This window comes from Sander vitreus, chromosome 14 (assembly GCF_031162955.1).
Source record: "Sander vitreus isolate 19-12246 chromosome 14, sanVit1, whole genome shotgun sequence".
NCBI classification, from domain to species: Eukaryota; Metazoa; Chordata; class Actinopteri; order Perciformes; family Percidae; genus Sander; species Sander vitreus.
In genome coordinates, this window is record NC_135868.1 from 2,411,493 (window position 1) to 2,438,832 (window position 27,340).

General features: G+C 42.8%; 4 protein-coding genes across 5 annotated transcripts in view; 3 read left to right on the plus strand and 1 right to left on the minus strand.

Annotated features, from left to right (window-relative positions):
* LOC144529243 (uncharacterized) overlaps positions 1-1,126 on the minus strand; it is a 33,045-nt gene extending 31,919 nt beyond the window's left edge. The window contains exon 1 of the mRNA XM_078268247.1: positions 912-1,126. Coding sequence (XP_078124373.1) covers positions 912-1,047 — 136 coding nt within the window. The 5' untranslated portion in view covers positions 1,048-1,126. The remainder of the gene's footprint in view (positions 1-911) is intronic.
* Positions 1,127-2,173: 1,047 nt separating this feature from the next.
* Positions 2,174-8,104, plus strand: LOC144528572 (uncharacterized). Of its 2 annotated transcripts, none has more exons than XM_078267247.1 (3): positions 2,174-2,417; positions 4,041-4,193; positions 6,710-8,104. In XM_078267247.1, exons 1-3 carry the CDS (start codon positions 2,225-2,227, stop codon positions 7,789-7,791), a joined length of 1,428 nt encoding a protein of 475 aa, XP_078123373.1. In that variant the 5' UTR covers positions 2,174-2,224; the 3' UTR covers positions 7,792-8,104. The 2 variants fall into 2 exon arrangements, with proteins under 2 accessions (XP_078123373.1, XP_078123372.1); XM_078267246.1 differs by lacking the exon at positions 2,174-2,417 and adding an exon at positions 3,327-3,906.
* A 4,171-nt stretch (positions 8,105-12,275) lies between these two features.
* Positions 12,276-19,869, plus strand: LOC144528581 (uncharacterized). Its single transcript, XM_078267257.1, has 2 exons — positions 12,276-12,520; positions 18,892-19,869. Exons 1-2 carry the CDS (start codon positions 12,328-12,330, stop codon positions 19,767-19,769), a joined length of 1,071 nt encoding a protein of 356 aa, XP_078123383.1. The 5' UTR covers positions 12,276-12,327; the 3' UTR covers positions 19,770-19,869.
* Positions 19,870-22,386: 2,517 nt separating this feature from the next.
* Positions 22,387-27,340, plus strand: part of LOC144528564 (uncharacterized) — a 34,060-nt gene continuing 29,106 nt past the window's right edge. The window contains exon 1 of the mRNA XM_078267236.1: positions 22,387-23,196. Coding sequence (XP_078123362.1) covers positions 22,480-23,196 — 717 coding nt within the window. The 5' untranslated portion in view covers positions 22,387-22,479. The remainder of the gene's footprint in view (positions 23,197-27,340) is intronic.

Here is a 27,340-nt window from a genome sequence, read left to right on the forward strand (position 1 = left end):
TCCAGCTGTAGTTACTAGTTACTTTAGTTACTAGTTACTTTACACATTAATATTTCTGAACACTAAACTCATGTAGTTTATAAATCTGATGTCTTATTCTAAAGTAAACTAACCAACAATATAACGACTACTAGTCAGCTGAGAGGATCAGACCTTTAAACACACAGCTGGTTGATCCTTACACACACTACAAGGTTTTAATACAAAAACTACATTCTCCTGATGATACTTACACACTTTTACTGAAAGAACATTTTCACTGCAGGACTGTTACTGTAACAGAGTATTTATACAGTGTTGTATTAGTACTTTTACTGAAGTAAAGGATGTGAATAGTTCCTCCACCACTGGTTCCGTCCAGTAAACTGGGACTATAATTTGGGAGGATTGTACCATTATAAAAACCTATCCTAACTGCACAGTCCTCCTTAATTATAGCCTTAGTTCACTGGACCAGTAACTACTGTATATAGTGTAGCTAAATAATGATGTTCATCACCATTATCAACATTCTCAGAGAATAATACTACTCAATGTCTATACTTGAAAAGTGTTATGTCTTTGAACCCTTTTTTTAATTTGAAGACATCCCTATTATGTTTTAATTCCTCTGGTAATGCGTTCCATAACTTCACGTCTTAACAGTATGCACATTGAGTACAGGGAGCAACAAAACCCAGCCAACACACACACACACACACACACACACACACACACACACACACACACACACACACACACACACACACACACACACACACACACACACACGAAGAACAGACATTCTCCTGAAACATGCAGCCATGCAGAGCAGTAACAAGCAACGACACAGCCAGCGTTAGCTTAGCACGGACAGTATTCTGAGGAAACGTGTGTCTCTGCAGCTCTATGTCAGCTGATAAAAACCTCACCGAGCAGTTTGTGATGGCGGAGGTCCATCTCCGCTTCGTACTCGCTGATTGTTCTCTCCAAATGTCCGAATATGTCCTCGAGAGCCGCAGTGAGCCGCTGGTTGATGAAGACCTTCAGAGTCTGCAGTCGGGACATGTTTTTACACACGGGGACGAGGACAGGAGGACAGGAGAACGGGTCCAGGGGTAGGGAAGGGTTCAGGGTGAAGACTTCTGCTCGCCGTGTCACCTTCCGGCTCACGTCTACAAAATAAAAGCCCCTTTCTTTCTTTCTTTTTTGGATAAGGCAGACTAGACTAGACAGACAGATTCAACTTTATTGTCATTGTGCAGAGTACAAAGACAACAATAGATAGATAGATACTTTATTGATCCCCAAGGGGAAATTCATGGTCCCAGTAGCTTAACACATACATCATAAACAGGATGATAAAATAACAAATCCATCCATCTTCATCCGCTTATCCGGGGTCGGGTCGCGGGGGGAGCAGCTCCAGCAGGGGACCCCAAACTTCCCTTTCCCGAGCCACATTAACCAGCTCCGACTGGGGGATCCCGAGGTGTTCCCAGGCCAGGTTGGAGATAACAAATCCAGATGAATAATATGGACCATAAAAGAAAAGATACTAAATAAAAAATCCACATGAATGTACTGAGGGATGTATAAGCATGAGACGCCTGCAGTGACAGGACAGGGACTGACCCTGTGATTCAGTCTGCATGGTAAGGTGCTCTATGAGAGGGGGTGTCATGGTGGTAGTGCAAATAAGTCCGATGCAAGGATAAAGTCTAGAGACCAGCATTAAATATGGACAATATAAGAGAATAATGTATGTATAACTATGGCAGTGCAAGGATAAAGTTAAAAAAAAAAGACAGCATTAAATATGGGCAATATATTGGTGTTGCTGCCCTGCCACTGTTTGTTACCAACATTGTCTTTACTTATTCATATTTTCTTATAAAGTCCAATACTGCATAGAAGATCCATCAGCTTCTTCAACTTAGTCCAGTCATTCAAATTCAGAATGTATTGTTAATGACAGGTCCTGCCTCCTAGCTAAGACATTTAACAAACTCCTTTCCTAATGTACATTTGGGAGGGACTTGTCATTCTTTAAAAAGTGTTTAAAAAATAAAAATGATCTTCCTGTATGCGTTTTTTTATCCGGACTTTTATTTTGACGTTCAGCAACTGATCTGCACCGGAAGCTGTAGTCTTCACTGCGGCTAACTTCACTCTTTGAACAAGATGGCGTCTAGCAGAAAGGTGTGTTAGCAGAGTGTCTTTGTTGTGTTGAGAAAGAGGTAAAATGTGTAAAGTCCAGATGCTGAGAGCGTTGGTGGAGCAGCGACTAACTGCGGCTGCTGAAGAGATATTTGGGCTGTTTGAAAGAACGATAGCAGAGTACGAGGAGGAACTTTGTCGTTCAAAAGAGGAGAACGAGCGACAACGGGAGCTGCTGGACGCTGTTTTCAGCCCTCAGCTTCGGTTACACAGAGCAGGTTTGGTCATTAAACCTTCAGTTGATCTTTCTCTCCTTCCTGTCATCTCTTCTCTCAGCGACGATATGACGATAGGACGGATGTAAATAAGCATTTGTTCATAATATCTATTGTAATCTTCGACAGCAACAGCACAGTATTGTAACCACTGTGTGTGTGTGTGTGTGTGTGTGTGTGTGTGTGTGTGTGTGTGTGTGTGTGTGTGTGTGTGTGTGTGTGTGTGTGTGTGTGTGTGTGTGTGTCTCTCTCTCTCTGTATCTGTGTGTTTCTCTCTGTGTGTGTCTCTGTATGTGTGTGTGTCTATAACAAGAACAAATACAAGATACAAAAACATAATGACAATTCAAGTCATCTTAACTGGTACTTAGACGTAGTCATATTTTAAAATCTCCAGTTAGCTTGTAGCACTGACTTCATGTAGGGCCCTATGGAGTCTTATAGCTTTTTAGAGTCTCATTTTCACACTGACCACCGAGCTAAACAACTGTTCTGGGGTAAACCTGCAATCTCTAAGCTTTAGCTGACATTATCTTCTGTCTGTTATTCAGCTTTGCCTCCAGACGACAAAAGCCAGATTGTTATTAAAGAGGAGCAGCAGGAGTCTAGCTCCAGTGTGGACCAGGAGGAGCCAGAGGCCCCCCTCCCCCCAACAATACACACACACACACACACACACACACACACACACATACACATTAAAGAGGAACTGTGGAGCAATCAGGAGGGAGACCAGCTTCAAGGGCTGGAGGAGGCTGATATCACCAAGTTCCCATTCACTCCTGTCCCTGTGAAGAGTGACGATGATGAAGAGGAAGCTCAGTTCTCACAGCTTCATCAGAGACAACCTCAACAAATGGAAACAGAAGCTGATGGAGAGGACTGTGGAGGACCAGAACCAGCCAAAACTCACATCCACTTTTACAACCAGAGACTGAAGACCAGACTGGAGACTCTTCTGAACCTGAGACTGATGACAGTGCTGATTGGAAGGAGACCAGAGAACCTCAGTCAGCTTTAAACTCTCTGAAACATGATTCAAGATGTAAGAAAAAAATCAGCTGCTCTGAGTGTGGGAGAAGATTTGGCCAGAAGGAACATCTTAAGTTACACATGAGTTACACATTACACACAGTAGAGAAGCCTTTCAGCTGCTCAGTTTGTAAGAAATATTTTACATAGAGTGGACATTTACAAAAATGCATGAGAATCCACACAGGAGAGAAAAGATTCAGCTGCAGTGTTTGTAACAAAAGATTTGCCTGGCGTTCTGATGTCATAAGACATACATGTGTTGGTCAGATAGAAACAGAAGCTGATGGAGAGGACTGTGGAGGACCAGAACCAGCCAGGAACTCACATCCACTTTTACAACCAGAGACTGAAGACCAGACTAGAGACTCTTCTGAATCTGAGAATGATGACAGTGCTGATTGGAAGGAGACCAGAGAACCTCAGTCAGCTTTAAACTCTCTGAAACATGATTCAAGACGTACGATAACTTTCAGCTACTGATAGTACTACCACACACAGTGAACAGTGCTAACACAGCTAGCAGGATTACTCCCTAGTTAGCTAAAAGTACCGTCTAAACACTTGTCTGTATTTGATTTTTGTTTCCTGCAGATGTTCAGCAGCCCCCCACACACATTAAAGAGGAGCAGGAGAAACTGTGGAGCAGTCAGGAGGGAGAGCAGCTTCAAGGGCTGGAGGAGTCTGATATCACCAAGTTCCCATTCACTCCTGTCCCTGTGAAGAGTGAAGATGATGAAAACAAAGGTAGGAACAACGTGGACGTGTTTATGTAAAGTGTTTTTAGGGGAACGGGGAAACAAGGGAAGAAGTCTAGGGCTGCCCCCTTTGAGTGGATTAGTCGACTAATCGGTTGTATTGGTGTCTAAACTTAACTGGCTTCGCTGCATGACGCTCACCTTTTGTCGGCTAAACTTAAATGTAACGGCCTCTAAGAGGACTATCACCTCCCGGTGCTCAGTACTCGGCGTCACGGGACCAGCCGGCGGTCGCTTATTTCATGTGGTATCACACGTACAAGAATGTGTTGTCCAAATTGTGTGGGTATGCTAAAGTACACTCTATAGGTTTCCAAAAAGTAACAGAGTCAGGACTAAGTCAATCTGATAATGATCTCAAGGCAAATGTCCAAAATAATGACCATGTTTAAAATTATGAATTAAAAGTCCACTCTCTGATTTGTGATGTTGTAGAGTTGTCAGCTTTATGCACGGTTGTTTTCCCACCCCAAATACATTTTGTCCCAGTAATCAGTTGGAGGTGGTAAAGGAGACATGGTAACATGGAGAAGAAAATAATTTGTGGTAGTATGTCCATCTTAACTGACAGCCAAGCTTGTAGTGATTTTGGGAGCTAAGACCATCGATCAAGATCAGGTTCAATTAAATTATAGGTTATAGATGTCCTGGAAGTTTTTATTAGCAATACTAATTAATGAGGGCAAAATGTTCACCCCCAAGTAGTCTATATCCTTGATGTTCCATTTACGGGATTGCTCCGGTGCCGATGAAAATTCCGCCGGATGTCCCTCATTTAGGCCAGATATCCGTCACCTTCCTCTTTCTTTGTGTTGGCGTTCTAACCTCTGGTGGATTTGTGAGGACTATGGTTAACTGCTCCTCAGATCTCTGCAGGGTAAATCCAGACAGCTAGCTAGACTATCTGTCCAATCTGAGGTTTCTGTTGCACGACTTAAACTACTTTTGAACGTACATGTTCCACCAAAACAAGTTCCTTCTCGAGGCTATTTTGCAGAGGCACCGTGGCGCTTAGCACCGCCCAAGATGATTGTGATTGGTTTAAAGAAATGCCAATATACCAGAGCACGTTTTTCTCCCATCCTGGAATGCTATGTGGACTAGCCAGACCTTCCTCCGCAGCGCTGTGGAGGAAGCGAGACTAAACTCAATTGCTTAAATTTTTTGACAATAGGAATAATTTGGAGTAATGAGCTAGGGTCCAGTTTTGAATTTAATGGAAATAGTGCTGATTTTGTGTAGTTAAGTTTTATAACAGGACAGGGAACTGAACTCTGCAAAAGTATCGAAAATATGAGGTACTGAAGTGGCAGCTTTGTTTAAGTATAACAAAATATCAGCATTTGGGCTGGGACGATTCATCAACGTTATCGATTACAAAAATACCTTGATTTGCATAACTTGCGTCAATGCGTCGGGAATAGAGAAAGACGAAAGCCCACATAAAGGCCCTGACACACCAAGCCGACGGCACTAGTGTCAACGACGGCCGACTGTGGTGTCGCCTCATGTCGGCATTCGTCGCCGGTCTATTGGCCCAAAAAATAGGACTTCTAACATACCGCAGAGACTACAGCCGACGGCCAAGTACAACGTAAGTTCTGCGCACGCAGTACTACAACCGGATAGCGTGCTTCACTCCCCGCCAGGAAGACAGCAGTAACCGGGAGATGGCTCACCAGACTGTGCCTCTCCCGTTCTCTCTCGGCAAAGAAGAAGAAGAACTACCGAACTGCCGGCTGCTGCCTCGTAAGCTAACCTTAGCTTGCTAATTTATCCACCCAAATTGCCTTCATCATACACTAGTTACAGAAAGTTAGCCAAACAAAATTGTCACTTATCTGGCGATAGCAATGTGCTTTCCTTCCATTTGACAACAGCGTGTGAATTAACCATTAGCTAAATAGTACTAAAGTAGAGGCTGGGCATCTGGCTGGTAAGCTAGCTAGCTTTTTCAGGACCATTTTCAGGACTCAGGAAAAGGAGAGGACCAAGCACCGAACCTTGGGGGACGCCTTGTGACAGAGGAGCAATGGAGGAGGTGCAGTTGTTGATGTATACGAACTGTTGTCTGTTGGTGAGATCCTATCTCGGAGCCAGGAGAGTGCGATGCCACTGATGTTGCAGTAGGCTTCCAGTTGGGACAGGAGAATGGAGAATGGTGAGGTGGCCAGAGTCAGAGGAGAGGAGGTGGTCATTGGTGACTTTGAGGAGGGCTGTTTCAGTAATGTGTTGTGAGCGGAATCCAGATTGAAATGGTTCAAACAGGTTATTGAGAGGTGGGTTTTGATTTGTTCCAGGATTTTTGATAGAAAGAGGAGGTTGGATATGGGTCGGAAGTTTGACTTGGTGTCCAGGTTTAGACCAGGTTTAGGTGTTTTACCACGTGAAGAGATTTGAAAAGAGACTGTACTGTTGAAACTATAATAAGGCGTTTGTGTTGTCTCTCTACTTTGGTGTTAAGGTGTGTGTGTGTGTGTGTGTGTGTGTGTGTGTTTCCTGCAGATGTTAAGCAGCTGTCGGTGGTTAAAGATTGGGTTCCCCCTGAGCAGCAGGAGTGTAGCTCCAGTGTGGACCAGCAGGAGTCAGAGTCCCCCCAACACATTAAGGAGGAACTGTGGAGCAGTCAGGAGGGAGAGCAGCTTCAAGGGCTGGAGGAGGCTGATATCACCAAGTTCCCATTCACTCCTGTCCCTGTGAAGAGTGTAGATGATGAAGAGGAAGCTCAGTCCTCACAGCTTCATCAAAGACAAACACAACACATGGAAACAGAAGCTGATGGAGAGGACTGTGGAGGACCAGAACCAGCCAGGAACTCACATCCACTTTTACAACCAGAGACTGAAGACCAGACTGGAGACTCTTCTGATCCTGAGACTGATAACAGTGCTGATAGGAAGGAGACCAGAGAACCTCAGTCAGCTTTAAACTCTCTGAAACATGATTCAAGATGTAAGAAAACATTCAGCTGCCCTGAGTGTGGGAGGAGATTTGGCTTCAAGACACATCTGAAGAAACATGTGAGAATCCACACAGGAGAGAAACCTTTCAGCTGCTCTGAGTGTGGTAAAGCTTTTACTGAAGGGGGACACCTGAAGAGACACATGATAACTCACACAGGAGAAAAACCTTTCAGCTGCTCAGTTTGTAATACATATTTTACACAGAGTGGACATTTACAAAAACACATGAGAACTCACACAGGAGAAAAACCTTTTAGCTGCTCTGAGTGTGATAGAGCTTTCACTGAACGTGGACACCTGAAGAACCACATGATGACTCATTCTGGAGAAAAGCCTTTCAGCTGCTCAGTTTGTAATAAATCTTTTATACAGAGATCAAATTTACGGGCACACATGACAGTCCACACAGGAGAGAAAAGATTCAGCTGCAGTGTTTGTAACAAAAGATTTGCCTGGCGTTCTGATGTCAAAACACATCAATGTGTTGGTCGGATGGAAACAGAAGCTGATGGAGAGGACTGTGGAGGACCAGAACCAGCCAGGAACTCACATCCACTTTTACAACCAGAGACTGAAGACCAGACTGGAGACTCTTCTGAACCTGAGACTGATGACATGGAATAACATTTGTGCCTTTAAGTCCAAGCAATACTTGTCAAGTATCAAACAAAAATCTTTATGTATCAACATCTAGATAGAAGACATTATATTATGTGGTAGGAAAAAGTACACTCTTATTTTAAATATTTTATTAGATATTGTTTTGTCTTGTAATGTCTGTCATATAATCAAGAAATCAGACAAATGTAACCACCCGATATTTTATAGGGCTCACACATATATTCACTTCTTTTTTAAGTAACATATGTTTAGCAAGATTCACTGTTAATGATGCATAAATATGTGAGTTTATTCAATACACATATTTTAATTTTGACATTCTCCAAGTGATTGAGGAGGGACAGTTAGACCCAGCGGCAGTGGGTCAGTGGACCGCTAACGTTAAACCTAGTGGCAGTGGGTCCGCAGATTGCTAACGTTAGACCCAGCAGCAGTGGGTCAGCAGACCGCTAACGTTAGACCCAGCAGCAGTGGGTCAGCAGACCGCTAACGTTAGACCCAGCAGCAGTGGGTCAGCAGACCGCTAATGTTAGACCCAGCAGCAGTGGGTCAGCAGACCGCTAACGTTAGACCCAGCAGCAGTGGGTCAGCAGACCGCTAACGTTAGACCCAGCAGCAGTGGGTCAGCAGAGCGCTAATGTTAGACCCAGCAGCAGTGGGTCAACAGACCGCTAACGTTAGACCCAGCAGCAGTGGGTCAGCAGATTGCTAACGTTAGACCCAGCAGCAGTGGGTCTACGGACTGTTAATGTTAGACCCAGCGACAGTTGATGAGTAGACTGCTAACGTTAGACCCAGCAGCAGTGGGTCAGCAGACCGCTAATGTTAGACCCAGCCTGCTGTTCAGCTCATTCTCTGTAACCGATGCAGCGTAAAAGCACGGCAGAACCAGCCAGCCAGCCGGTGTTAGCTTGCTAACTCCGCCTTAACGTTACCCCCTTGACGCATCGTTCACAGGAAACGAGCCGAATGAAGTTGTCACTAGGGGCGATAGCAACGTGCTTTGTGTGGATGAAGCATGAAGTTAATGTGACTCATTCAGCGGCTGGCTCTCTGCCTTGTAACGCTACTACTCCACGGCTCGTTTGTCCGTTGCTATAAAACCTCAGCTCCGCGGCTCGCCGGAAGTCTGCTTATTATCGGATGCTTATACGTTACCGTGGCAATGGTACACATATAAATGGCTGCCGCTCTGACCATTCTGCTTCGTTGATTTGAATGGAAATGGCCTTTCTATCCATTCACAGGAGACGTCTCTTATGTTCTAAAACCAGCCTCTGGAGACTCCACCAGCTGACTTCTCTATTGGCTGTTGAAACAGGAGACGTCTCTTACGTTCTAAAACCAGCCTCTGGAGACTCCACCAGCTGACTTCTCTATTGGCTGTAGAAACAGGAGACGTCTCTTACGATCTAAAACCAGCCTCTGGAGACTCCACCGGCTGACTTCTCTATTGGCTGTAGAAACAGGAGACGTCTCTTACGTTCTAAAACCAGCCTCTGGAGACTCCACCAGCTGACTTCTCTATTGGCTGTTGAAACAGGAGACGTCTCTTACGTTGTAAAACCAGCCTCTGGAGACTCCACCAGCTGACTTCTCTATTGGCTGTTGAAACAGGAGACGACTCTTACGATCTAAAACCAGCCTCTGGAGACTCCACCAGCTGACTTCTCTATTGGCTGTTGAAACAGGAGACGTCTCTTACGATCTAAAACCAGCCTTTGGAGACTCCACCAGCTGACTTCTCTATTGGCTGTTGAAACAGGAGACATCTCTTACCTTCTAAAACCAGCCTCTGGAGACTCCACCAGCTGACTTCTCTATTGGCTGTTGAAACAGGAGACGTCTCTTACGTTCTAAAACCAGCCTCTGGAGACTCCACCAGCTGACTTCTCATTGGCTGTTGAAACAGGAGACGCCTCTTACGTCTCTAAAACCAGCCTCTGGAGACTCCACCAGCTGACTTCTCATTGGCTGTTGAAACAGGAGACGTCTCTTACGCTCTAAAACCAGCCTCTGGAGACTCCACCAGCTGACTTCTCTATTGGCTGTTGAAACAGGAGACGTCTCTTACGCTCTAAAACCAGCCTCTGGAGACTCCACCAGCTGACTTCTCTATTGGCTGTTGAAACAGGAGACGTCTCTTACGTTCTAAAACCAGCCTCTGGAGACTCCACCAGCTGACTTCTCTATTGGCTGTTGAAACAGGAGACGTCTCTTACGTTCTAAAACCAGCCTCTGGAGACTCCACCAGCTGACTTCTCATTGGCTGTTGAAACAGGAGACGTCTCTTACGCTCTAAAACCAGCCTCTGGAGACTCCACCAGCTGACTTCTCATTGGCTGTTGAAACAGGAGACGTCTCTTATGTTCTAAAACCAGCCTCTGGAGACTCCACCAGCTGACTTCTCTATTGGCTGTAGAAACGGGAGACGTCTCTTACGCTCTAAAACCAGCCTCTGGAGACTCCACCAGCTGACTTCTCTATTGGCTGTTGAAACAGGACACGTCTCTTATATTCTAAAACCAGCCTCTGGAGACTCAGCCAGCTGACTTCTCTATTGGCTGTTGAAACAGGAGACGTCTTTACGGTCTAAAACCAGCCTCTGGAGACTCAGCCAGCTGACTTCTCTATTGGCTGTTGAAACAGGAGACGTCTCTTACGTCCTAAAACCAGCCTCTGGAGACTCCACCAGCTCAGTCGCAGCGACACTGGGCTTTATGTTATTGCACTCTGAGTTATTGTTTTTTCACAGCTGTTATTACACATGTGGGGTGGTAATGATGTTCTTAATCGATTCAGTTTCAATTCTGAAGGTCCAGATTCAATTACAATCAGGTTAGTGAAATTTCAGTTCCAATACCAGTTTAGCTTGTATATAAAAGAGATTTTCAGAGAACTTCTGCTGTAAATTATACAAGCAAGAAGCAACCCTAGATATGTTTTATATTGCAGCAGGTTCATGTTTACATTAATAACTGAGCCCCCAAAAGTTTGTTTTAAAACAATTGTTACTTCTAGGTCCAAATTCTAATATTAAAAGATTTATTTTTCTGAATTTTATTGATTAATATATATTAGCTGTGGTTAGCCGGCATTAGCTAGTTCTATTAGCTGACTCAGGGCCAAACCTGGAAAGAAAACCACCTCTGTTTTGTTTGTGTATTCACGAAAGTCACTTATCACTACCACTTATATATTTAATTTAATGTTATGTATGTTGTATTTCAACTTATGTACAATTTCAGAGATTCTTATTTTTACTATGATTTGTTTTCTACACATTTAATAATGTTGGAGCGAGCCTGAGTTTTGAACTGCCTCTTTGTGTTTTTGTGCACATGACGCAAATAAAATAAATGAATGAATAACTTGAGAGAAGATGTGTGTTTTGTATGTTTGTGAGATAGATAGATAGCACTTAGACTAAGTTTCAGAAATATTTTTTTCTTTGTTTTTGTTTTTGGTTCTGTAAAAAATGGTCTGATTTTATATGATAATAACTGGTCTAATATAAACATTTACTTCACCTTTAGACAAACAACAAACACTGTTGACATTTTACATTTACACTCCAAGATTAAACCTTCTGTCTTCTGTTTGACACTTTAAAAGAAAAGAAACAAACTACCATCATCTTTAATTTGGTTCTTTGTTTTCACAGAGCTCTGAAAATGCATTTGTCTTTCTTCAAACGTGTATGTTAAAGGTCCCATGGCATGAAAATGTCACTTTATGAGGTTTTTTAACATTAATGAGTTCCCCCAGCCTGCCTATGGCCCCCCAGTGGCTAGAAATGGTGATAGGTGTAAACCGAGCCCTGGGTATCCTGCTCTGCCTTTGAGAAAATGAAAGCTCAGATGGGCCGATCTGGAATCTTCCCTTTATGACGTCATAAGGGGAAAGGTTACCTCCCCTTTCTCTGCTTTGCCCGCCCAGAGAATTTGGCCCCCCCACGAGAGAGAGACATCATGGCTTTCAAACAAGCAAAGTGGCAGTTGGTCAAGGCCACACCCCCACCCTCCACCTTGCCCCCCCCCTCCTCCTCAATAGCTACAGACACAGAAATGGCCCATACTAAGGAAAGCTCATTGTGGGACTGGCTCTAGTGGCTAATTTAGGGAAAGAGACTTCAAATACAGTATTAGGGGACCACTAAGGTCTATATAAAGAGACTTCAGATACAGTATTAGGGGACCACTAAGGTCTATATAAAAAGACTTCAGATACAGTATTAGGGGACCACTAAGGTCTATATAAAAGAGACTTCAGATACAGTATTAGGGGACCACTAAGGTCTATATAAAAGCATCCAAAGAGCACCATGTCATGGGACCTTTTATCATTTATCTTCCTGTGTTTTTTTTCCTTCTTCAAATTAGCCTAAAACACATCCGGACTTTTATTTTGAAGCTCAGCAACTAATCTGCACCGGAAGCTGTAGCCTTCACTGCGGCTAACTTCACACTTTGAACAAGATGGCGTCTATCAAAAAGGTGTGTTAGCAGAGCGTCTTTGTTGTGTAGAGAAAGAGGTAAAATGTGTAAAGTCCAGATGCTGAGAGCGTTGGTGGAGCAGCGACTAACTGCGGCTGCTGAAGAGATATTTGGGCTGTTTGAAAGAACGATAGCAGAGTACGAGGAGGAACTTTGTCGTTCAAAAGAGGAGAACGAGCGACAACGGGAGCTACTGGACGCTGTTTTCAACCCTCAGCTTCGGTTACACAGAGCAGGTTTGGTCATTAAACCTTCAGTTGATCTTTCTCTCCTTCCTGTCATCTCTTCTCTCAGCAACGATATGACGATAGGACGGATGTAAATAAGCATTTATTCATAAGATCTACTGTAATCTTCGCTCTTTAACGGGCCTTCGCCAAACCCACCAGACTCCATGTAAATAATCAGTACTTTTATCATCGTAAAACACACTGCATTCAAAGTGGACAGAAACACAATAAAACTATCAAAAGCCGTCTTGGTTCATCTTTCCACTGTTCCAACAATCACCACTCTGGTTTGGTTGAAATTAACCCTTAATTCACACATTTACATGTGGAGATATGCTGGCTCTATACACGCTAAAAGTCCTGATTATTTACATGGAGTCTGGTGGGTTTGGTGATGGTGATTTCGGGGCTGTTTTCTAGATAAACAAAGGTTTTTATTTAATAGGTATTCCCTTAGGACTGTATAGAGAGGGGGTTGTAGCCGATTCTGTGGACTGTCCCGGGACCATGGTCTCTGGCACGGACCAGTGGTCACTACCACTAGGGGCGCTAAAGACACTGGTCTGTCTTGTGGTCCTTGTCATCTGCCTGTTGCCTTGACCAGTCACTGAGTGGTCTTTGGAGTAGTTATTGTACATTTAATACACCTTCTCCCCTTTCTCATTGTGTTGGCAACACTGTGCTGAATAAATGTAAAAAATGAATAAATAAAAATCATTATCTTTTGTCTGTCAAATATTAGACATTTTTGTTTTACAAGTTTCTTGGAAAAATCTTTATATTGACATTAAGAATTGATTGCACAATCTTGCCTCCAGCTGCTTTCTAAATAATTTTTTTTATTTGCGAACAACCCTTACCTAATGACATTCCCCCACAGATATCCTGCGGGGGTTATATATGGGGGGGTTATATGTGCATATTCAAATTCATTTCAAAAGAAACTTGTAATACAAAAAAAGTTACTTTTCATGTATACTTTTACTATGTAAAAGTGTATTGTGGTAGGAGTAAAGGAAAAAATTAAGCCTATTTGGCTGTATTTTGGGCATATTCGATGAGTGTATAGCTCATTTGCTTATTCATATTCATTTTCAAAGAAACTTGTAATACAAACATTTTTACTTGTCATGTGTACTTTCATTGTGTAAAGTTTTATTTTGATAGGAGTAAAGGAATAAAATAGCCCCATTGGGGCGTATTGTTGTCTGACCTTGCTGGCACACATCTTGCATTGATGAGAATTAAACATATTTCCTCAACTAGGATTTCTTAGGACTTTTAGTATGTTGTCATGACCGCTGTGAGTATGTTGTCATGAGCTGTGAGTATGTTGTCATGAGCTGTGAGTATGTTGTCATGACCGCTGTGAGTATGTTGTCATGACCGCTGTGAGTATGTTGTCATGACCGCTGTGAGTATGTTGTCATGACCGCTGTGCCACTGGTCGCGACCAGTGTCTCTAGCGCCCCTAGTGGTTGTGACCACTAGTCTGTGCCAGAGACCAGCTGGTCCTGACCACACGGATCTTCATAATCAATAATAATAACAATAATAATCATAATGTATCTGATATAGTGTATTTTATAGACAAAAGATTATGCTCTCTGACATTTATCCAGCTAACAGTGCTGCCACAATGACAGGAAAGGGGAGAAAATACTAAAGCCGCTTCACAAACCACAGGGACCACAGGGCAGACCACTGAGGAGCTGGTCGCGACCAGTGTCTCTAGCGCCCCCTAGTGGCAGTAACCAGTGGTCGCTGCCAGAGACCATGGTCCCGGGACAGACCACGGAATCAGCTACAACCCCTGCTGACTGTATAGGTGATGGTTACATAGTAGTGATGTTCACCTTGGAACACAACAGCACAGTATTGTAACAACTGAGGCTTAGAGTGTGGGGGTGTGTGTGTCTGTGTGTGTCTGTCTTTGTGTGTGTGTGTCTCTGTGTCTGTCTTTGTGTGTGTGTCTTTGTGTGTCTCTGTGTCTCTCTCTGTGTGTGTGTGTGTGTGTGTGTGTCTTTGTGTGTCTCTGTGTCTCTGTGTGTGTGTGTGTGTGTGTGTCTTTGTGTGTCTCTGTGTCTCTCTCTGTGTGGTGTGTGTGTGTGTGTGTGTGTCTTTGTGTGTCTCTGTGTCTCTCTCTCTCTCTGTGTGTGTGTGTGTGTGTCTTTGTGTGTCTCTGTGTCTCTCTCTGTGTGTGTGTGTGTGTGTGTGTGTCTTTGTGTGTCTCTCTGTGTGTGTGTGTGTGTGTGTGTGTGTCTTTGTGTGTGTGTCTTTGTGTGTCTCTGTGTCTCTCTCTGTGTGTGTGTGTGTGTGTTTTTGTGTGTCTCTGTGTCTCTCTCTCTCTCTCTGTGTGTGTGTGTGTGTGTGTGTGTGTGTGTGTGTGTGTGTGTGTGTGTGTCTGTCTCTGTTAGGTCTTTTCCACCAAGGCAGTTCTGGTGCTGGTTCAGAGTCAGTGCATATAATATTGAACCAGTTCTTTGCTCCACACAAATAAACCTGGCTCTGGGCCAAGAAAACAGCTTCCAACTCAGCACCAACTTTGCCTGGTCTAGAGATAAGCACCGGTTACGTCAGGTGCTGATTATCGTGACGTTCCTATCATTTTTTTTTTTTTTTTATCCTAAAACTTGCAAACAAAACATCTGTGTAGTCGTAAACTATTGGTCTTTTATTCGTTTTCTATTATGTCCTTTAGTTTCCAGTTCCCTCTGCTTCTTTCTCAGTGATCAGTCTTTTGCTCTCTCTCCATCACGTTTGCCGTTTTGCTCCCAGCTTTCTCGTTTGCGCTTCCAAAGTCTTTGTTTGCGCTTCTGACACAAAGCTATCGCATGGGCGGGTCTTACAGGGGTGCGTCCCCATTGGCTAATGAGTTTTTAGACTATGTTTGAGTGACAGCTCAGTGCCTGCCTGCCCTGACGTTTCAGTGCAGCTAACGTTAGAGATTTTGGAGGACACACAAACTACTCTAAACAGCAGATTCCTACAAGATTAATAAAGTGTAAGTATTGATCATACACTGATCAGCATAAATGAGTACACCCATGCTAATTTTGACTAAAAAGAGGAATACAAAAATCATCTTTAGGAAATTGATGTTAATGTCTTAATTAAAAAAAATTAGGAAAAATCCAACCTTTAAGGACACCAATTTTCTTTGTGAATGAATAATGTATCGTAAATAAATAAATGTTCTTCCTTAAAATACAGGGGGCATAAGTCAGTACACCCCAATGTTAAATTCCCATAGAGGCAGGCAGACTTTTATTTTGAAAGGCCAGTTATTTCATGGATCCAGGATACTATGATCCTGATAAAGGTCCCTTGGCCCCCCACATCATCACATACCCTTCACCATACCCCCCCATCATCACATACCCTTCACCATACCCCCACATCATCACATACCCTTCACCATACCCCCCCATCATCACATACCCTTCACCATACCCCCCCCATCATCACATACCCTTCACCATACCCCCATCATCACATACCCTTCACCATACCCCCCCCATCATCACATACCCTTCACCATACCTAGAGATTGGCATGGGGTACACATAAAATCATCTCTCAATGCTGCTTTTCCCTTGGGTAATCTGCCAAGGTGGTCCAGGGCAGCCAGCAGGACCTGAGCTTCATCAGCCATGCACATCACATCAAACAGTAATGATTACTAAGCAAAGTATTTGTCAAGGGCCTGGCTTGTTAGTTAAAGTACATAGTTTGGACAACAGTAAAAATATGCATTCATTCTAAACATTGTTGAAATTTACAGTGTTAAGATATACAAAAATATGTCAGTTATCTGCCAACTTGCAGCAGAGCAATAAAAGAAGAAACAGTGTACGTACAGATGGAACATTATCTAATGTATGTGTCAACCTCTAGATATAATACATTATATTCACAGCTTCTACATTGTACAACTTAACCAATACCCTTGCTGGATAATAATTTTTCATAATAGACCATATAGCTACGTTACTGACCTACCTGGGACAGCATCGTAGCTCTGCTCGGGTCCTGCAGGTCCCACAATGTTTTATTGTTCTACAGACAATAATTAATACAGCTCCATTGAGTAAGGCCTCACTAAGCATACATGATTCCCATGGCAAATTAGCTCAGTAACGTAGCTACAGTAAGCCAAAGTTACTTGGCTTGGCTAGCATTTATTTTAGATAACGTTAAATGCTGACTTACACAGCTTTACTAGCTAACTAGTAACTTAACACAACGAAACAACAAACATCTAATAATCATGCTTGCAACGTAGATCACAGACAATATATATGATCAATACTTAGACTTTATTAATCTTGTAGGAATCCGCTGTTTATAGGGGTTTGTGTGTCCTCCAAAATCTCTTTAGCTGCACTGAAACGTCAGGGCAGGCAGGCACTAAGCTGTCACTCAAACGTAATCCAAAACTCATTAGCCAATGGGGACGCACCCCTGTAAGACCCGCCCACGCGAGAGGTTTGTGCCAGAATTGAAAACAAAGACTTTGTGAGCGCAAACGAAAAAGTTGGGAGCAAAACTGACGTTACGCTAACGTTACATTGCTGATTTGCACAACAGTCCCGCATTTCTCTGCCTTGAATGGACTCCATGCATGTCTACAGTTTTAACTAAACTCCATTAGCAGCGAATTTCGTTTGATATCAGTGTATAACACTACTTGCTTTGGAGACAACCATACATGCTTTACATATACCGTCCTGTATCACACAGGAAGGAGGAAACCCGGCAGTTGATCCACTTTCGGGCTGAAAACGAGCAGAAGTTTCTGCGTTCATGTTGTAGCCATTCATTATTGTATTGGTACTGTATTATTGTAATCATGTGTGATTCATTCCTGTTCATGCACCTGTACATTGTTGTTGGTTATGATACAGGACACTAATGAAAGAAATGGCATCAGACTGGGGTCTGGAATTTCAGAATAGCTGTAGTTTTTGTGGTCTTGTGTGTCTTTTTTGTTTTATACATTTCAGTGCCTTTTTATGTGTGTGACATATAAGTTATGGTTCTAATAGGTGGTAATGATTCTGTAAAATATATATATATTTTATATAATGTTTTTGCCTGTTATGTTTACTTTATTGGGCAATAAAGACAGATTTTTGTTACCAATGAAAGTGTTTCTGAACATCAATGACATTCAAAACAGTGATAACTGAAACAGATATACAACACACCATGCAGTGTGTATAAAAATATTTATTGCAAACAGACCTAAGTATGTATGATGACGTAACCGTAACCAAGTGGTGTCTCATTTCATAGGGGTATGTTTTCACCCCTAGCCCTTACCACTCTGTTTCAAGGGACAAGGGCTAGGGGTAAGACGAAGGGTTAAGACAGAGAAATGGGATTCAGCCATAATATCAAACGAATAAAAGACCAATAGTTTACGACTACACAAATGTTTTGTTTGCAAATTTTAAGTTTTACCTTTTGAGGTGACAATTTTTTTTGCTTGAGTTAGTGATGTTTGTTTGTTTGATACTTGAGAAGTTTTGCTTGGAATTAAAGACACAAAAATAATCCCATAACAGGTTATGGGGTGTATAATTAACAGCCCTGACCAGTTTACAGCACATGGGAGGGGGTGAATTACTAGCCCTTCTGACTATCATTCCATCTGACCTCTGACCTCCAAATCCGGGACTGAAATGGGAGGTAGAGAAATAAGTCTCTGCACTTTAGATAAACAGAAGAACATAAAGTTTGGCTATAAGGATTTTATTTCATTTATCTCGAACAATCAACAATGTTGCAAGACAAAAAAAAATTTAAAAACATAAAATAAAACGCAAACAATCAGAATCTAACAACAACAACAAAAAAAACAAAATAAAAAATATAAAAGGGATTAGTTCGAGAAGGAGCAGGCGGTAGCAAATAGCTTATTTGGTCCAGCCCATTATTTCACAAAATCATATTATTACAAAGTAAATAGATATGCAAATACAGCATACAATCTTTCGGTCTTACAATAAACGATATACAACAATACCTTTTTAAATTACAAATTCCAATCCTGTTTCAGTTTATTCTTTTCTGTATTGGTCAAGTAATGATGTCTTTAATCTATTTTTGAACTGAATGATATTATGGCTCTGTTTGATGTCATTGATCAGTCCATTCCATAAGGTTACCCCACAAACTGAAATGCACATGCTTTTAACAGTAAGACTTCCAGACCTTCCTGTTAAATCTTGTTCTCACCACTGTCAGTTACACTGTGAGTTATGAAAGTGTCAGGGGTTGTAATTGTTCCTAAACGGAGGCAAGTAGTTGAATGATGCAGTTGTCTTGGTTTTGTCTGAAGTCCCAGTTTCCTCAATTTGTGTTTCCTACAGATGTTCAGCAGCTGTCGATGGTTAAAGATTGGGTTCCCCCTGAGCAGCAGGAGTGTAGCTCCAGTGTGGACCAGCAGGAGCCAGAGTCCCCCCCACACATTAAAGAGAAACAGGAAGAACTGTGGAGCAGTCAGGAGGGAGAGCAGCTTCAAGAGCTGGAGGAGGCTGATATCACCAAGTTCCCATTCACTCCTGTCCCTGTTAAGAGTGAAGATGACAAAGCGGAAGCTCAGTCCTCACAGCTTCATCAAAGACAAACTCAACACATGGAAACAGAAGCTGATGGAGAGGACTGTGGAGGACCAGAACCAGCCAGGAACTCACATCCACATCAACTTTTACAACCAGAGACTGAGGACCAGACTGCAGACAGTGCTGATTGGAAGGAGACCAGAGAACCTCAGTCAGCTTTAAACTCTCTGAATCATGATTCAAGATGTAAGAAAACATTCAGCTGCTCTGAGTGTGGGAGAAGATTTGGCTGCAAGGGAAGTCTGAATAGACACATGATAACGCACACAGGAGAGAAGCCTTTTAGCTGCTCAGCTTGTAATAAATCTTTTACACAGAGTGGAGATTTACAGAAACACATGAGAACTCACACAGGAGAAAAGCCTTTTAGCTGCTCTGAGTGTGGTAAAGCTTTCTCTGAACGTGGAAACCTGAAGAACCACATGATGACTCATTCTGGAGAAAAGCCTTTCAGCTGCTCAGTTTGTAAGAAATCTTTTACACAGAGTGGAACTTTACGGTCACACATGGCCGTAGTCCACACAGGAGAGAAAAGATTCAGCTGCAGTGTTTGTAACAAAAGATTTGCCTGGCGTTCTGATGTCAAAAGACATAAATGTGTTGGTCGGGATGGAAACAGAAGCTGATGGAGAGGACTGTGGAGGACCAGAACCAGCCAGGAACTCACATCCACATCAACTTTTACAACCAGAGACTGAGGACCAGACTGCAGACAGTGCTGATTGGAAGGAGACCAGAGAACCTCAGTCAGCTTTAAACTCTCTGAAACATGATTCAAGACGTAAGAAAACATTCAGCTGCTCTGAGTGTAGGAAAAGATTTGGCTTCAAGTCACAGTTGCTAATAGTACTGTCTAACCATTTGATATAGTTATCTAAAAGTACTGACTAAACATAAAATAGCTAACAGTACTGACTAAACAGGGAGATATTATCTAGGCTGTATCAGAGAGATTATATAGGCGGTATCAGACCTTAATCGTGATGACTGAATGTTTGACACTGGTTTAAATCTTCCTCTACATGCAGATTCTCTGATTGTTTTCTTCCTGTTCTGCTTCCTGCAGCGATTAAAGAAGACGAGCCGGAGCCCCCCCCACACATTAAAGAGGAAGAGGAGGAACTGTTCCCATTCACCCTTGTCCCCGTGAAGAGTAAAGATGATGAAGAGAAAGGTAGGAACAACGTTAACAGGGTTTTAGAGGAAAAAACGGAAGTTCTAGAGAAGCTGGTTTATTCCCCCTGCTCTGGTGTTCCCCCCTCTCATTCCCCCTGCTCTGGTGTTTCCCCCCTCTCATTCCCCCTGCTCTGGTGTTTCCCCCTCTCATTCCCCCTGCTCTGGTGTCCCCCCTCTCATTCCCCCTGCTCTGGTGTTTCCCCCCTCTCATTCCCCCTGCTCTGGTGTCCCCCCTCTCATTCCCCCTGCTCTGGTGTTTCCCCCCTCTCATTCCCCCTGCTCTGGTGTTTCCCCCTCTCATTCCCCCTGCTCTGGTGTTCCCCCCTCTCATTCCCCCTGGTCTGGTGTTCCCCCCTCTCATTCCCCCTGCTCTGGTGTTCCCCCCTCTCATTCCCCCTGCTCTGGTGTTCCCCCCTCTCATTCCCCCTGCTCTGGTGTTTCCGAGCCCCTAAACCGGAGACATTTGGAAACACTTCTGACCCGTTTTGGTTTAAGAATCTGTGGGGTTGTGTTTCAGTCTCAACGGCCGCAAAAAATGCGTGACATCGCTTAGAGCACCTTTTAAGATCCTGATATGAAAATGACAGTTACAGAAACACTAAAAAGTTACATATAGTCATAGTGTTAATTTTGTCACCTATCTTTTATTTAGTCTTAGTCTTGTGCCAAATGTCCTTGTTAGTTTTAGTCATATTTAGTCGTTCACATTTCTTTTTTTATTAGTCAAGTCATTTTAGTCTAGTTTTAGTCAAAAGAAAACTCAATATATCTTAGTCAAGTTTTAGTCAAAACATTTGTCTTTTTTTGTTGTTGTCATTTGTCTAACAAATTATTTGTTAGATTATTTCTGATAACCATTTCAGTCAAATAGTTATGACACATTCTGATTTTTTTTCAATATCATTGTACGTAAAATGTGACCAAATATCGAGACTCTTCCTTATTTCACCAATAAATTCCTGTTAAACGACAAAAACAACCACTGGATGGGACAAGGGTATTTTACAATAACTTTGAATGCAGCACGAGGCTGGCAAGGCGAGTTTCAAGTGAACGCAACATCTGTGTTGTTGCTACAGACTGTCGTACGCCCTGTAAAATACAGACACCCTTTACACTGTTTAGCTATCAGTATTTTAACTGTGTTTAATCCAGCTGCTAACTAACGTTAGGCTAACATTACCTGCTGCCAAGTGTAGTGCTAACTAACGTGACACACAGCGATGTTTCGGTTGCCTGAAATGTCCGTTTAGGAGCATCAGAGAGAAGCACAGACATTTAAGTGGCACCGAAATCCGCGTTGCTATTCGGTCCGGTAGATAACGTCGTTAAGGCACTGGTGCCATATTAGCACCGGGTCTCTGTACCCAACCCTAGTAACAGCTGAATCTCATGATGAAAAAGTAGAGCCGATTATAGACGAAAATGAAGAGAGATTTTATCTTAGTTTTTATTTTATGCAAAACATTTTAGTCTCGTTTTTTTTCATCAACAATAATGCATGTTAATTTAGTCTTAGTCAGAGTTTTTGGACAATGGTGCAGTCTTATCGTCTCGTCTTAGTCATGGGAAAAAAGGTCGTTGACGAACATATTTAGTCTCGTCTGACGAAATTAACACTATATAGTCACACATAGTGACTAGTATACTATATAGTTTAATTACTGACTGTGCCTCTTTGTACTCAACAGTGCAGTTGCATTATTTCACCACAAGAGGGCCCTAATATGTCAGTCAACAGCCTTTCCAACAGTTTTCCAAGGCTGAAAAGTAAGACTAGTAGTGTAGATGTAACCTAAGTAACTGACTGAACAACCAGTATTTCTTTATAACAATCACAATCCAGGTGATAAGATACAGTTCCACAACATTTCTCTGTATGTGTTTCCTGCAGATGTTCAGCAGCTGTTGGTGGTTAAAGAAGAGGTTCCCCCTGAGCAGCAGGAGTGTAGCTCCAGTGTGGACCAGCAGGAGCCAGAGCCCCCCCCACACATTAAAGAGGAACAGGAGGAACTGGGGAGCAGTCAGGAGGGAGCGCAGCTTCAAGGGCTGGAGGAGGCTGATATCACCAAGTTCCCATTCACTCCTGTCCCTGTGAAGAGTGAAGATGACGAAGAGGAAGCTCAGTCCTCACAGCTTCATCAGAGACAAACTCAACACATGGAAACAGAAGCTGATGGAGAGGTCTGTGGAGGACCAGAACCAGCCATGTGCTCACATCCGCTTTTACAACCAGAGACTGAAGACCAGACTGGAGACCCTTCTGAACCTGAGACTGATGACAGTGCTGATTGGAAGGAGACCAGAGAACCTCAGTCAGCTTTAAACTCTCTGAAACATGATTCAGTATGTAAGAAAACATTCAGCTGCTCTCAGTGTGGGAACCGATTTAGCACCAAGCCACACCTGAAGAGACACATAAGAATCCACACAGGAGAAAAACCTTTTAGCTGCTCTGAGTGTGGTAGAGCTTTCTCTGATAGTGGAACCCTGAAGAAACACATGATAACTCACACAGGTGAAAAACCTTTCAATTGTTTAGTTTGTAAGAAAACGTTTTTAATGTCTAGAAATTTACGGTTACACATGATAATTCACACAGGAGAAAAACCTTTCAGCTGCTCATTCTGTCAGAAATCTTTTACACAGAGTGGAAGTTTACAGATACACATGAGAACTCATACAGGAGAGAAGCCTTTTAGCTGCTCTGAGTGTGATAAATCTTTCACTCATAGTGGAACCCTGAAGAACCACATGAGAACTCACACAGGAGAAAAACCTTTCAGCTGCTCAGTCTGTAAGCAATCTTTTACACAGAGAGGACATTTACGGTCACACATAAAAACTCACACAGGAGAAAAACCTTTCAGCTGCTCAGTCTGTAAGAAATCTTTTACACGGAGAGGAGGTTTACGGTCACATATGGCCATAGTCCACACAGGAGAAAAACCTTTTAGCTGCTCAGTTTGTAAGAAATATTTTACACAGAGAGGACATTTACGGTCACACATGGCAGTCCACACAGGAGAGAAAAGATTCAGCTGCAGTGTTTGTAACAAAAGATTTGCCTGGCATTCTCATGTCAAAACACATAAATGTGTTGGTCAGATGGAAACAGAAGCTGATGGAGAGGACTGTGGAGGACCAGAACCAGCCAGGAACTCACATCCACTTTTACAACCAGAGACTGAAGACCAGACTGGAGACTCTTCTGAACCTGAGACTGATGACATGGAATAACGTTTGTGACTTTTAAAGGGGTGATACAATGCAAAACCGATTTTACCTTATTCATAGTTGAATAAGAATCTCAACTTACCACCGAGTTGACGTCAACTCGTCAACTTGGCTCTAGTCTCCAGGGGCGGACTGGGACAAAAATTCAGCCCTGGCACTGTAGCCACACCAGCCCACATTACCACACCCATGCAGCCCCACCTACAGACACGTGCATTCACTAATTACATTTGTGTACAGATGGTGAAATAATATAGGCAGTACCTTTATGTAACATGTTTTTAACTGGCAAACAATGCTTACTACTTTTTAAAGAACACACGTTTCTAACAAATTTACACCAATCTGATCAGATGGCCAATCCGCCCCTGCTAGTCTCTATCTATGGCACGCCCAAACATTTACATAGGCTACACCACTGATCTGAGGTCAGGTAGTCTTCTGAACAGGTCGCGCAGATCTCAGAATTTGTATACATTGTTCATCTGCTATTTTACCATTAAATTCACTTCTGAGACTTTTTTATGCGAGAAATCAACTATGTAGAGGTCAAATATGTGCCGTTTTACGAAAATTGCGCGATCTGTACACATAGGATTGAAGGGACAGTAGCAGCTAACGAAACCCCTAATGTTCACAAAAATGCATTAAATTGAAATCTGACACCATTGTTAGCTTTGTAAGACCTTGGAGTAGGTGTAATATAAGTGGCGTGACAAATTCAAACTGTTAATATACTCTAGTTATGCCGGCAGCGAGCCTCGGTCGTCCAGTAACCGAGAAACGGTGACTTTCACTGGGTATGGAGGTTGCCGCTTTCTCATCAGACTGTGTGGAGCTCCTAAAGTCTGACACATCTTACCAAATTTGAAATTAGCCATCAATTTTCGTAAAACGGCCCATATTTGAGCTTTATATAGTTGATTTCTCGCATAAAAAAGTCTCAGAAGTGAATTTAATAACGAAATAGCTCGACAAACAATGTATACCTTTGCAGTGTCTGAAATATGAGACCTGCTGTCTCGTCTCCAATGTGTTTCTATGGGGTTCACTCAAACCAATCAGCACGCAGCTCATCTAAATATTCATGAGCAGACCATATTTGGAAGAAAAGCTCTTGTTCCAAATAGAGCCATATTCACAGGGTAGTTAAGGGACCTAATAAAATAGCATTCGGGCTATTTTTCAGCCCAACCAATGTTACATACCCTATTAGGAGACCTTAAGGAACAGTGTGAAATACCCTATATAATCATTCTATCACCCCTTTAAGTAGACACTAGAAGAAGACATTATATTGTGTGGTACACTCTTATTTTAACCTTCCTTTTGTCCTCGGGATCAAAATCGACCCATTTTCAAAAGGTTTCTATATCAGAAATTTGGGTTTCTTTCAACCAAATTGTCAAAACATAACATGGATGGTTCCATACAACACTCTTCACAAGTAAAATAAATGATCAGGTTACTACTTTCATTGTGTGTTTTATTCAATCTTATATATTTGAAAAAAAATGATTAAAGAACGTTGGAAAAAAAAGTGACAGAAATGTCAGAAAAAGCTTAAAAAAGAACAAAAAAAACCCTTCAAACTTAAAAAAATAAATAAATGACAAAACCGTAAATAAAGTGCAGAAAAAAATCGCCAAAAACATAACAAAAAGGTTGCAAACAACATCGAGAAAAGTAACTAAAGTGTCGCAAAAACGCCAAACAAAAAAAAGGTTTCAATTTTAAATTTTGACCCAGAAAAAAAAACGTTGCAGGAAGACAACACAAGGGTTAAATATTGTATTAGTCATGTTTTGTTTTGTCTTGTAATGTCTGTCATATAATCAGAGTCATTGAGCAAGGCACCGAACGCCCAACTGCTCGGGGCGCTCCTCCAAGGAGCAGCCTCCTCACTCTGACATCTCTCCATTAGTGTGATAGCATGTATAGGTCCTGAGCATGTTTGTAATTCAGGGCTGTGTTCAAAGTGTGTGCAACTGTACTAACCTCACGGGATAAATAAAGGCTTTCTTTTTCTTCTCTGGAGTCTTCATGGTGTCCTCGCATAGAAATAAAATGGATAGAAAGGCCATTGGACTGTTTGCTGTGGTCATTTGATGGGTACACAACAACAACATGGCGATTGTTGTTAGTTGTCCAGTGACAATATGCGTCAGTGGAGCCGTAAACTGTGTCGAAGGTCGCTGGGAGGAGAGTCTCCTGACGCAGTTACATATTTATTAAAAGAAATTAGTTCAAACACTTTAATTATGTTCAACTTACTCTGAAACAAAGTGCCAGATGAGGTTTTAAAGAGTTTAATTTAAAGTATATTTTAAACTCCCTCATATTTTAAACATTTGTGTATTTCTTTTAGAAAAGATGTATTTATTTAAGTTAAAAATAACAGTAAAAAAGTTAAAATAATCAACAGTGAAAACACCTTTTAACTGACATTTCCGATTAAAAAAATGTGATTGTGTGTGTGTGTGTGTGTGTGTGTGTGTGTGTGTGTGTGTGTGTGTGTGTGTGTGTGTGTGTGTGTGTGTGTGTGTGTGTGTGTGTGTGTGTGTGTCTCTCTCTCTCTCTCTCTCCTGGCTCCATCTAGTGGACTGATAGTAGAACTACAGCAGCTGATGACGCATTCAACTGACAGTGATGTGAAAGAGACAAGAAGAGCCGATGAGAAATGATGTGTTTCCTCTGCAGATGAAAGGCTGAGTTCAGCAGCATGGATCAGTGTGAGGACAGAGGAACCACTCTGAGTGGGGAACAGGACAGAGGAACCACTCCGAGTGGGGAACAGGACAGAGGAACCACTCTGAGTGGGGAACAGGTCAGAGGAACCACTCTGTGTGGGGAACAAGACAGAGGAACCACTCCGAGTGGGGAACAGGTCAGAGGAACCACTCCGAGTGGGGAACAGGTCAGAGGAACCACTCCGAGTGGGGAACAGGACAGAGGAACCACTCTGTGTGGGGAACAAGACAGAGGAACCACTCTGTGTGGGGAACAAGACAGAGGAACCACTCTGAGTGGGGAACAAGACAGAGGAACCACTCTGAGTGGGGAACAGGTCAGAGGAACCACTCCGAGCGGGGAACAGGACAGAGGAACCACTCCGAGTGGGGAACAGGACAGAGGAACCACTCCGAGCGGGGAACAGGACAGAGGAACCACTCCGAGTGGGGAACAGGTCAGAGGAACCACTCCGAGTGGGGAACAGGTCAGAGGAACCACTCCGAGTGGGGAACAGGACAGAGGAACCACTCCGAGTGGGGAACAGGTCAGAGGAACCACTCCGAGTGGGGAACAGGACAGAGGAACCACTCCGAGTGGGGAACAGGACAGAGGAACCACTCCGAGTGGGGAACAGGACAGAGGAACCACTCCGAGTGGGGAACAGGACAGAGGAACCACTCTGTGTGGGGAACCGGACCGCCAGACCAAAGCTCAGAGGCGCGAGGACCATCTCTAACTGTCCAGCACTCAAATCACTGCACCAACATTATTCACACCCAAACCTCTGGCTGTGTTGTGTTCTTAACAAACTGATTTGATCAGGATCCATCAGAGACCAGACTCTCCTGAACCAGAACCCAGCTGTGTGTCCTTCAAGAGTGACCGGGCTAAGGAGTGGCCGCTGTGGTTTAAAATTCAAGCTTCACCAACAGCAGAGTAAGTCAGCATCAGTTACTTTATAAGGGCAGCAATGTTACCAAAGACATTTGAAAGAATTCAATTCAGTTACATTTTATTTAAAGTGTCAAATCATAACAGGCGTTATCTCAGG